We start from the raw sequence: 12,098 nt of genomic DNA, 5'->3' as shown, positions 1-12,098 counted from the left end.
TCTGTCTATCACCAAAACAAAAATAGACGTGTCCTAAAAGTTTTGGCTAACAAGATACGAAGTATGGGAGAGTCATGTGTCGGCACGAATGGACCGACTTGACCCGAGTAACCGGAAAACCGACATGAAACAACGCTTGCGTTGTGTGAGTGAGGTTATCGGAGACCCAATTACCCCCATTTTCCCAATCCCCGATTCCATAACAGCCCTTAAATTCCTAGCCCCCAGAAAGTCAGCAACGCACTTGTAACGCATCTGTGGTTTCAAGTGTCCATAGGCGGCGGCGTTGGCTTACCATGAGGTAATGGTGCTCGTTTACGGACTTATACCATAAAAAATAAAGATGGTTGACGATAGATAAAACTCTCATTTCCTCTATGATTGCAGTGGAATAAATAACGTCATTTCAGTGAACGTCAAGCACTGACACAAAGGCTACCCTGGTCTTTGATATTCGATAGCAAAAACAATACAGGCGCATAGTCCGGGAGAAGGGAACGCTTGTTATCTGTGTCAAGATATTTCTAGAGGATTTGGAGATGTTTTTTCTCGTATTGACAAGATTTTCGCTAAAAATTCGATAGTTTTACATTATACCAACTAATAAAATAATAACTACAGTAACATTAATACAAATTAGAACATACATAACAATAAAACGTGAGTGTGCGGGTTCGGTGCTGATCGCTAACCCCCTAAAAAAAGCGCATTTTATTCAAAGCCACCTTCATACTAAAAATAACTAAAAAATACGGTTTACACACATAAATTGTTGGAGAATAGCTCTACTAGTTTCGAGTAATTTTTTTCTTTAGTTTTAAAAATCTTTGCCCCACATTTAGGACTTTCTCTCGTGTCGTGGGTGTGTACAAACATACAATACCTACAATTTCACATACACATAACACCGGATTTGGCCCGAAACAACAACGTGTAGGTCAATTGAAAAGATGCAATATCAAAATTCAATTTAGTGTATAGGCAAAAAAAATAGATGCGGCTCTCGGCCTACAGTATAAACAAAAAAATATATAGAAACTCCTTTGTTGTAAAGTCTCCGCTTTCTCTGGGATTGATTTGAACATCAAATCCTTTGAATAACGGAGATTAGAATTCACAGGTCCCTGTTATAGATTTTATTCGTAAGAGACGACTCCATTCCTTTGCTGTGCCAAAGGGAAAACTTGACGTCATTTATTTTTAAATAGTTGTCAGAACAAGGAAGTTTGTGGAGTCTTGTTAAAAGCGGCGTCGTAATTATTTCTTCAGTCCTTTTTACTTATAGATGTTTTAAAATAGAATAAATATGGTGGAATGCGTCCGTAATACTGACTTGTTGGTCGAGTGGTTGCAAGTGCGAATAAGATAAGGTGTCTAGGGTTCGATTCCTGGGTCATGGTACCTTGAAACAGGCCAATCAGAGTATCAAACGGACAAACAAACTCATACTAAGCCCTCAGTCTTTAACAAAATAATCTAAAAACAAAGCTTCGCTTGAGTAACTGAATCCAGAACAAAATACCATATAGACTAGAATCAACAACGTCAATATAGGTACTATAGTGCTTCGAGGATCTGAGTGGAAAACAGAATAATTCTAAACTCAGCCACTGTCTCGAGTCTAGACTTAACTTGTGAGCCGTGACCACAGTGTCGCAAGGGAGTCATTGTCAGGGCTAGTTTATACTGACTATGCGAAGCGATATACAAATAAAATAAACTATTTTCAGAATTACGTATGTAAAGTACGTATGTACGACGATTGTAGATAATTGCCCCACTGTACAATCATTTAGGTACTACCTACTCTTATTTATGTGTTGTACTTACTTACTGTACTTTGCTTATTGTACATTATTTTTGTTGAATTATTTATTTATTTATTTATCAGAGATATCTCTGGTTCAGGTGAACCAATTTTAAAAATAAAAACAAATTACCGAAAATTGAATTTCTCTTACATCGACCTTATGTTTATTAAAAGAGAACATCTGTTCAAAAGTCTAGACCAGCTTAGAAATTAGTACCTAAGTCTAAAAGTTACAGCTAAATAGTGACAACTTTTTAATACTAGTAAGTCTAACTTTTACTAACACAATGAAACGCCTTTTGATGTCAAACTCCTCCAACACTTAATGCCCGGTTTACATTATTCCACTCCAGCGATACAGTCCAGTACTGGATTGCTTACTGGACTGGATCTGTTACGTCTACATTATTCCAGTTATTTAGAAGCCCTTGAAGTGTGAACACTACAGTGACAATGATTTCAAGAAGAGATGAGTTTCGAAAATGTTTTAAACGTGCTCAATCACTCTTGCTACAAGAAGTTATTAATGAGGTCGATAAGGAACTAAAAAAAGGAACGGATTTGGGTGAGAAATTGGATCAGCGAAAGAGATCGAAAAGGAGGGTCAGTAATGCTTTTGCAACAACTGAATGTAGAAGATCCCAATGAATATAGACTGGCACTGAAAATGACAGCAGAAAACTTTGAAGAACTGTTATCATTAGTTTCTATTAATATCCAGCGTAAGAATGCGTTGTTCAGAGATGCTATACCCGCAAAAATAAAATTAGAAGTCACTCTTTCTTTTTTAACTACTGGAGATAGTTACAGAAGCCTCAGTCGTATGTTTCGATTGCCAAAACTTCTGATAACTTCTTCACCATTGTTAAATCCTTTTTCTTCGCAAAAAAGTCCGCAAAAACAACCAACACGTGTGTACTTCGTCAGCACTGGAATGGCACTGGATTGGCCGTCTACATTATTCCAGTTGCACTGGATTGATCGCACTGGACCGAAAAGTAGACCGCGAATCCAGTTACTGGACTGGAATGCTTACTGGATTCAGTTCATTCCAGTGCCGGTTTACATTTTTCCAGTAAGCAATCCAATACTGGACTGGATCGCTGGAGTGGAATAATGTAAACCGGGCATAACATTTTACGTTACGCTTGGAAAATATTCTATAAATTTCTAGAAACTAATTTCTTTGATTAGCACTTCATTTTTTTTTTCTCTATTATAGTTTTGAAGACAGCATTTTGTTGGTGTTTATCTTAATTTTAAGTTGGGATGATTTTCTTTATTAAATTTATTTTTCTATTTTTTATTATTATAGGTATGTACATAAAAACCGTCCTCTTGAATCACTCTATGTATAAAAAAACGCATGAAAATCCATTGCGTAGTTTTAAAGATTTAAGCATACAAAGGGACATAGGGACAGAGAAAGCTACTTTTTTATATTATGTAGTGAAGTGCGTTTAATAAGGCTATGAAGATTATTTTAGTTGTGGTACTTAGGCACCTATACCTACCTATCAACATAATAAATACCGTATGTTTTTAGTTTAAAGATAGTGAAATGTGATGATAAGTATGTTTCGATCCTCCTCGGAGCATTTTCAGGTGTTGACTCGGCGGCTCCCGCACCTCGAAAACTTCGAACCTGTGAGTTTTGAGTTGCACCTCTGTGCATGAGCATTTAATTGCGTGTGGGAGGGTGGTGCTGCACACCGCATGCTGAAAATAGATCTACAAGCGGAATGAAAACTATAAATCTATTATTTATTTTTTTACGTTGCCCCTCACTAGGATTTTCTCCTGTGTCGTAGGTGCGTTTACAAACATACAAGTTCACATACACATGACACCCAGACCCGAAACAACAATTTGCAATTTGTAGATCACACAAACACGGAGTTGCTCCGTGCGGGAAACGCACTCGCTACACATTGCGCGGCAGCCGGTTACCCAGCCACCGCGCCAACCGTGCAGTCAATATATTGTTAGTGTAGCATGGATTTCCACAAAGTAACGTCTGACTGTATTCTAAATATCTACTTACTTATGGGGGAAAGATATCATGAGGAGTAGTGCCATAACAAGCATACAGGAATGCGTCTGTGTTGATAGAATAGCTCTATACAAACTGCTACTTGTGTGAATGCACTAGTAACAAAAGACTGTCGCATAAAAGTCATACAACGTCGCGTCAAATAGTCTGGGTGTGATGTATTCGCAGACGTATAGTATATTAGGTAGTTATATCACTATGTAGTAGCAGCTTTTTAACCGACTTCGAAAAAGGAGGTTCTCTGTTTGTTTGTTTTTTTGAAGGGGGAAATTCATCCAATTACTTCACCCGCCTTGGGCGAGGTGAAAGGGAGTGACAGACTCTTACTGACTAAAAATCAAAATCGATTCAGCCGATCGTGAGATAATCGCGCACAAACATACATACATCGGAGCTGCGAACTACCTAATATTCCAGTAATTATAGTAAGTTCACCTCGGAATTTGAGATACCCAGCTGTAAGTCGGTAAATTCTTGTATATTGACGACAGTCTAAAAGTTGTCTCAAAACCAACATATAGCACGGTGTAAGCAACTATTATATTTTAAAATCAAAGGTCACAAAAATAGTTTCAGTTTTTAGTCAGTAAGTGTCTGACACTCCTTCTCGCCTCGCTCGCGACAGGAGAAGTCATTGAATGATATTACCCATTAAAAAAACCTGGTGAGATGGTTGTCCTGACTCCATGACCCGTCTGCTCGTTTGCCCTACATTACAACACATAAAAAAGTTTGTCAATAAAACATGGCACGCAGTGTAATAAGCACAAATATTATTATTACACCTAATTAACTTGACCGCCACTGTAATCTGTGAAGCCATTTATAATCGCGCCCCCTTTTTAGGGTTCCATTACCTGAAGTTAAATGGGAATTTAATATTTAAGTACTTGTTATGTGACTGTGTGTATGATGATGGACAGATATATTGTTAGGAGTTATTAGTAATTTTGGAATACAAGGTTGATTGTGCAATTAATAAGGCACGTAATGCTATGCCCGCAAATAGTATAAAAGATGTACTTGTATTGTTATACTGTTATTCATGTAGTGTACCTAATTTTGGGAGTAATAAGCCATCTTTGAGACCGCGACCAGTCGTATAATTTACTTTACCTAGGTACAATACTACAATATCTTTTAGGTACGGTTTGGTACCTAAAAATATAAAGTCGTTTATTATGTAGAGTATTACAACCAACTTCCCAATAGTATTATTATTCCAATATTAATTTGTAGATACCGAATACCTGTAGGTATCGAACCCGGAACACTCTCAGTTACTCTTATGACCTTTCAACTAAAGTCTCATTTAGGAACAAAAATTATACATAATGCTGGTATTTTAGACAACAGTACCCTTAGGATTAGTTTACTTTCTCGAATAAATCAACCAATCAGAGCGCCGAATGCGCTCTCGTTTCGGTTTAACGTAAAGCAAACTCATACTAAGGGTACTGGCTTCCAGAGTAACCAGAGGGCATAGTACGAGTTCGTTTTACTTTGAACGAAATCGAAACGTTACCGCGGTTAGCTCTCTGATTGGTTGGTTTATTGGACCAAGCCAATCAGAACGTCTAATGCAGTAACATTTCGATCTCGTTAAACGTAAAACAAACTCGGCACCTAGGTACTGAACCCTGCTACGAAACCCCGTAGATCTAACGACTCACGCTTAACCAACCTTTGTAATATTTACGGAAATAAACGCCATAATAAATAGACAATTTATGCAAATCATTTTAAAAATTCCATAAAGCAAATAAATATAATCTTATTTTTTGTAACACGCAACACTGGAAGCAGGGTCGTACTTAACTGAAAATTGATGAGGGTCAAAAATTATTCGTTTATTGTCCAAAACGTTTTAAAATTTAAATTCCTTGTGCTATAAGGGTACCTACTTATTTATTGTAGGGGGTGACAGTTTAATTGTAATGTACATATTACTGTTATGTTATTTTGGAAGAGTAGAATCGAGATGGGTTTGTTTTTTTGTTAGCTTATACCTATCTTGTAACACCCCCTTTTCACTAGTCAGTTATATTAGTAGATTATGTTTTAATATGAGACATTTATTTATTATTTTCTTTGAGTAACAAATACTTTCGAAGATATAGATATCAATTTGAAATACCGCATGACGTCACTTCTAGGTACATTGTATACGTAGGAATGACGTATAACGTACGGTAAGTTTAGGAGTGGGAACTCCTATATGTACTTTGGTTCATTTTATCTGATATAAGAAAACAAATAATACGTTCCGAATATTTTTTTCATTACCTCACTGACGGACTAATTAGATTTTTAATTTTTATACCCCGTCATCATCCGTATTGCCATCACTCATTTCAATGTAGGTAATACGGGAAAATTGACATACCTAAACCTACCCCCCTTTCTTTTCTTCTCCTCTAATAACATCTTCTGATTTGTTTCGTTGCGGGATCCAAGACAGTCATTCATTTCCCTGGGACGCGCCGGACTTCAGTGTTCCGGTGTTTTCATGTTTGTATCTACTGTAGATCCTGGCTTACAGGAGTTGCAGCGGTATGGGAGGTTGTGGCGGGCTTGTCCCAAAAAAAAAAAAAACAATTTCAAGGCTCCGTGCTGTTTAACTGATTTTTTTTTTCAAAATCTTAAATCGAAATCAAATGCAAAAAGCATTTCTTTCAACTTAACCATTCAGAGGTAGGTACTGTTTATACATATATCAAAACAACAAACCTTACCTAGTACCTGTAGTCCGTTAGTCTGTCAGTAAAGCTTGTTCCAAAGTGAATTACTTCTAAAGTGATTAACTTTACTGAGAATTGAAACCGAGACTACTGATATAAGTAGTACCAGCACCAGTCGTACTTACATTTCACTCCACATTTTTAATAGAGCGAAGTAGAAAATACTGCCTTGTCGGGCAAGTGGTCTCGGGTTCGATTCCCGGATCGGGTAAAGAATTACTGGGCTGTTTTCGGTTTTTCGAAAATTTCTCAGTAGTAGTACGCAGACTGGAATATGGCCCAGAATATGGCAATGGGTTCACCGCCTATTAAATGGAACTAATAACACAAATGGTGAAAAGTGGGTGTATATTGTACCTACAGTGGCATAACTTGCGGTAATGTGCACCTCTCCCTCTGCCTACCTCTTCGGGGATAAAAGGCGTGACGATACGAAGTAGAAAATTTTTTTTTACTTATCTCGATTTTCGAGATAAGTAGGTAGGTACCTACTTATCTCGAAAATCGCACATGGTTTGTGGACTGCCAAGCATTTAAATCGCTTGAATTAAAACGTAGATTGTAGGTGCAGCGCTGCATCGCTGTTTTGGCAACGTGACAACAGTCTGTGGTCTGGTTCGCAGTTGTACTACATGGGATGATAAAGCCATAGCTTTGATTTAATGGGACGTGCAAGGTGAATTTAGCTTATGGTGGAAATGTTAGGGTAAATTCACTAAATTCCAATTTCTGAACTAAGCGCCTGTTTCACCACCGTTATACAAATATAAATACCCAATAAACATAAAATGTGACAGATAGTTCATTCAAATTACTTTACTAATTTTTATATGGTACATAGCGACTATCCAGACATTGTGTAACAGGCCCATAAATCAGACTAATATTATTATATTAAAGTTTATATATTAAAATTATGTCCAACGAAAGAAAAAAACATATTAACTAAAAATTATAATTAACTCACTACATTAATGAAGAAAAGCTCTTCTAGTTTCTAGTCACAGAGATACCTACTCTTCTTCATGAGCTGTGTGCGCAGTCTCAATAGGCTTCGCCAAGTCGCCGCGTAAGCCGTGATTTTTAGTTAATGTAGAATATCTCACGACAGTTATTATAAAATATTTTTTGTTACTTGTTTAGGGTGTCGAACCCTGGATCTATTGGACGATAATCGTGTTTATGAAACTTTTAAAACTTCATGAATATCTTGTAATTTTAGACAGCATAAGGGAAAATAAACCATAAACGAATATAGGTAATACTGACATTATCATTTATTTAAATCGCATTCATAAACAAAACATACATCACATATTTAAATTACATCCAACACATTAAAAGCCATAGGGGGCAAAAGTGACCGGCGTTAGCGGAGGATTTGCCTTCAACATATTTTTGGCAGTCAAAGTCTTAACACCACATACATTCAGATAATAAATTAGTTTGACTCAAAAATAATAAATAATCTTATGTCCTAATATTTCACATTATTACTAATTAAACAGACTTTTTTTATTAGACAGACAAAAAAATACAGTCGAATTGAGAACCTCCTCCTTTTTTTGAAGTCGGTTAAAGTTAGTCTAACCACTAGACAGAGGTTATTTTACAGATTATTTTGTTATCAGATTTAAGCTGTATAATTATTAATAATCTGTAATCGTATCTCTAGATGATATAAACAGGTACAAACTAACATTTAAAGATTACGTTTTACATCATAAAAATAACAATGAAACTATTACAACTGTAGCATTAACCAAGCATTGCAGCAAAAATACTCATTGACTGTCAATATTACTCGTTGAATTTCAATACTACTCATCCACTTTTAAAATTACTCATTGGCTATCAAATTGCTCATTGATGTTCATAATTACACATTGACTGTCAAAATCACTCATTGATTTTCAAAATTAGTCACTGACTTAAAAAAGTTTGAAAGTTAAAAAAAGTCAGAGAAAATATCATATTTCTAACACATTGGGTTAATCAACGGCTTAGCCATTACTGAGAATTGGAGCAGTGACAGTATTTTTTTTTACTTATAATTCTTTATTCTTCTTGAATGGTAACCAATAATAATATTTTACTCAATTCAGAAATTGTATACACGAGCTGGTAGATTTAGCTACAAGAGGTTGAATTTTCACACATTTTTTGTAGTCACTTATAGTTAATAAAATTGTCCATAATGAGTTTCTAAGTTAAGAGATTTAAAAAAAAATACTAGTTATAAGTTCTAACATTAGCATCAAGTCAGTGCCCTTAGTACGAGTCGAAACGAGAGCGCGTTGCGAGCTCTGATTGGTTGGTTTATTCGAGCCGACCAATCAGAGCTCCGAACGCGCAAACTAAACGTAAAGCAAACTCATACTAAGACTACAGTTTAAAAAACCCACCTCTAATAACCAAAATAACCATCAGACTATGAAAATCAACCACTTAACTAAAATTGTAATAGTTTCATTGTATAATTACGAATAGTCCTATAATTTTAAAGCTTGTATTTACGCAATGGCGTTGACGGATGGAACGTCTACACGCAGTCGGTCCCGCAGTCGCATCAGTCGCTTGTAAAGAAACAGCTTGTTGTTCGTGAAACGTGATCTCCTTTCTCTATCCTGGAAATGAGAGAATATTTATGTTAGATCTTGCATTTTTTAAAGTTGAAAAGGGGCACTGATTTTTGTTTTTTTAGGGTGGAATGTCGTCCAATGGCTTCTCTCGCCTAAGGCGAGGCGAAAAGGAATGTCAGAATCTTACTGACTAAAAATAAATGTTCCTACTCCTGCTTTTTGAGCTGGAGCCCGCGGTAAACCCGCTAGGTAGTCCGCAGCTCCGGGGGGCACCGAATGATTACCAGCTATTTTCAAAAACTGCCTGCGTGACATTGGCCTCATAACATAACGCTATGATTTTCTCCTATGTCGTAGGTGCATTTACAAAAATACAATGTCACATGCACATGACACCCAGACCCCGAATAACAGTTAGGGTAACAACGAGTTGCTATGTGCGGAAATCGAACCCGCTACATGTTACACGGTAGCCAGTTGTCCAGCCACCACGCCAACTGTGTAGTCAACTGGTAACTATAGTAATATCTCCACTACCAACTACCCCTTCGGATATTGGCGTGATGTTGTGTTATGCAAAGAATACCTACCAAGTACATTAGAATAATTTTACAAGCTTATGGAAAGGAAAACACAAACAGATAAAAGAAAAAAACATGAATACAAACAAATAAATTGATTGTTATTGGTGGTGTTATAGTCATAGCCTACCCCAATGGGTCCAATTACATATTATATGTAAAACTAAGTATTGATTATAATTATGAACTAGGTATTGAACCCTTGCCTTGGAGAATCTTATGTCCAACGATTATTGCACTTCCAATTACAAGTGTACCATTACTATAACTGTTTATGACAGAAAATAAATGATCATCCTACCTACATTTACTTTTATTTTAAGTAATAAAGCACTTACCTCAGGGAAGAAGTCAATTTCCAAGATAATGATGTCAAAGAATGTTGCCGCTATAATTACAGGACCGACTTTCCGCTCACACACTTCCAACTGTACAGCGAACCGTCCTTCAGGCAATTCCGCTAACTTCTCAAATATCGGTTTAATATTTGCTTGTTGACTAGATAGCCTGTACAATAATATCTCGCCAGCCCTTGTAGCAATCAGGACAAAGTCCCCATAAAAGAACAAAGCTGTGATTGGTGGAAACTCTAGATACAAATGCTGATACTTGTCCGTCTCAATTTTAAATAGGTTTCTGGAATAACAAACGAAGTTCCTGTCGTCAACTGCTTGCACATGCTTTATTTGCCTCATCCATTCCGGCGGGATGTTTATAGCTTTGGTCGTCACGTTACCTTTTTTATCAATACTAACAATTTTTCCGCAAGTAGTGAAAATGTACACCTTATCCTTAAAATAATTAAGTTGTTTGATATCATAATCACAATGTAGCATCAATTTTGACTCCAAATTCTTTGCCATCAAATCGCAGACGAAAACATCTCGGTCTTTGAAGAAATATATTCCTTTATCTGATAATACGAAACTCTTTGCGTTTGAGAAAAACGCTTCTGACATTTCTGTTAAGTTTTCGACTGTCCTCTGCAGTAATATTCCGGATTTAAGAAGTAATGCTGTATTGTAATCATTGTGGGAAACTTTCATGCAATCTTTCTCTGGCACGACTGCTGGTATATGTCTCAGGGTATGCATGTCATAGACCACAAGGCCCCTAGTTTCTCGGAGTGATAAAACACCGAAATCTACAGGCAACGCATGGTGTTTGTCATGTATGGCAAATTTATAGAAATCGCGTATTCTTATGTCGAAAGATTGGACTATTTCCCATGTTGTGAGGTTTCTGTACAAGTGGTACCATCTGCAGTCCCTACCGGACTTGTTTCTAGCTATAAATGATGAGTATTCGAACTCTGTGCGACACATCTTCGCCCAGAGATGGTCCATTTTGTCAATTACTTCCTTCCATCTTTTACACACTCTACGGCATTTTCCGAGGGTAATACCATCTGTCTTGATCAATATATCCATTAAGGTCTCCAAAGGTAATTGTTCGATACACATTTTGGATGAATACCTCTTAACTACTTTAAAAAAAATTATGAGTATTTGAAGGTAGTTACTCTTTTGTTCACATAATCCTCAGCTTGGCCTGGAAATTGTAAAAAATAGAAATAAATTATAAATGAATAATATTTTTGTGAATCTATTTGTATTAGTATTTTAGTTTTTAGCAACTTACCGTGTTTACAATTTTATCTTGTTATCATTTCACTGTCACTGCTCACTGATAAACTCGTGATTTTGACAATTAATTTCTCAATGTTGGCGCAACTGACCGGTCGGAACGTTCAGAAACGCATAAAATAAGACGACTGATACGACACTTGTGAAAAATGTTATAAAATAGCATTTATTTGCAAGTTAACATAATTTACATGTTTAAGATGTTTTATTATATAATATGGACTGTAAAATTTTTACTAATAAAATCAAGTCTGGCTTTTGGAATAAAGTCGTATTATATCGATCTGACATTCCAGTGGAATTATGAACGAAACTATAAGAGCTACCAACTGATAAATGCTTTTACTATGGCGGCAATTTCGTTTTTGGTAGGTGTAGGGAAGTATTTAAAAAATATTTATCTGAAATCTTTTTTACTATACCTTTGTACCTTGGTATATATATTATATTCATTGTTTTCTCAAATAGCTGGGACAAACAAACAAGCAGGCGGGTCAGCGCCATTTCGGGAATTGAAGCAGAAACCCCTTTTTAAGTAGTTGCTCTTGCGACTATTTGATTTACATTACAAGGCACTTTTTCACTTTTTTTTATTAACTTGGGTAAGAAACGAATTTTAAATAAATAACTCACACAACATCCCAAAAAATGTGAACAATTTATTACCACCAGAAAATTTTACATC

The 12,098-nt window shown here is 36.2% G+C and overlaps 1 protein-coding gene across 1 annotated transcript; it reads right to left on the bottom strand.

Moving 5' to 3' along the window:
- Nucleotides 1–7,859: 7,859 nt before the first annotated feature.
- LOC118276659 (uncharacterized) lies at nt 7,860–11,534 on the bottom strand. The gene is made up of 3 exons (XM_035595066.2): nt 11,409–11,534; nt 10,106–11,318; nt 7,860–9,231 (listed from the first exon to the last, which is right to left on the bottom strand). Exons 2-3 carry the CDS (start codon nt 11,228–11,230, stop codon nt 9,118–9,120), a joined length of 1,239 nt encoding a protein of 412 aa, XP_035450959.1. The 5' UTR covers nt 11,231–11,318; nt 11,409–11,534; the 3' UTR covers nt 7,860–9,117.
- Between the last annotated feature and the right edge of the window lie 564 nt (nt 11,535–12,098).

This window comes from Spodoptera frugiperda, chromosome 17 (assembly GCF_023101765.2).
Source record: "Spodoptera frugiperda isolate SF20-4 chromosome 17, AGI-APGP_CSIRO_Sfru_2.0, whole genome shotgun sequence".
Taxonomy (NCBI): domain Eukaryota; kingdom Metazoa; phylum Arthropoda; class Insecta; order Lepidoptera; family Noctuidae; genus Spodoptera; species Spodoptera frugiperda.
The sequence above is the reverse complement of the archived record's forward strand: the minus strand, read 5'-3'. Positions and strand labels throughout refer to the sequence as shown.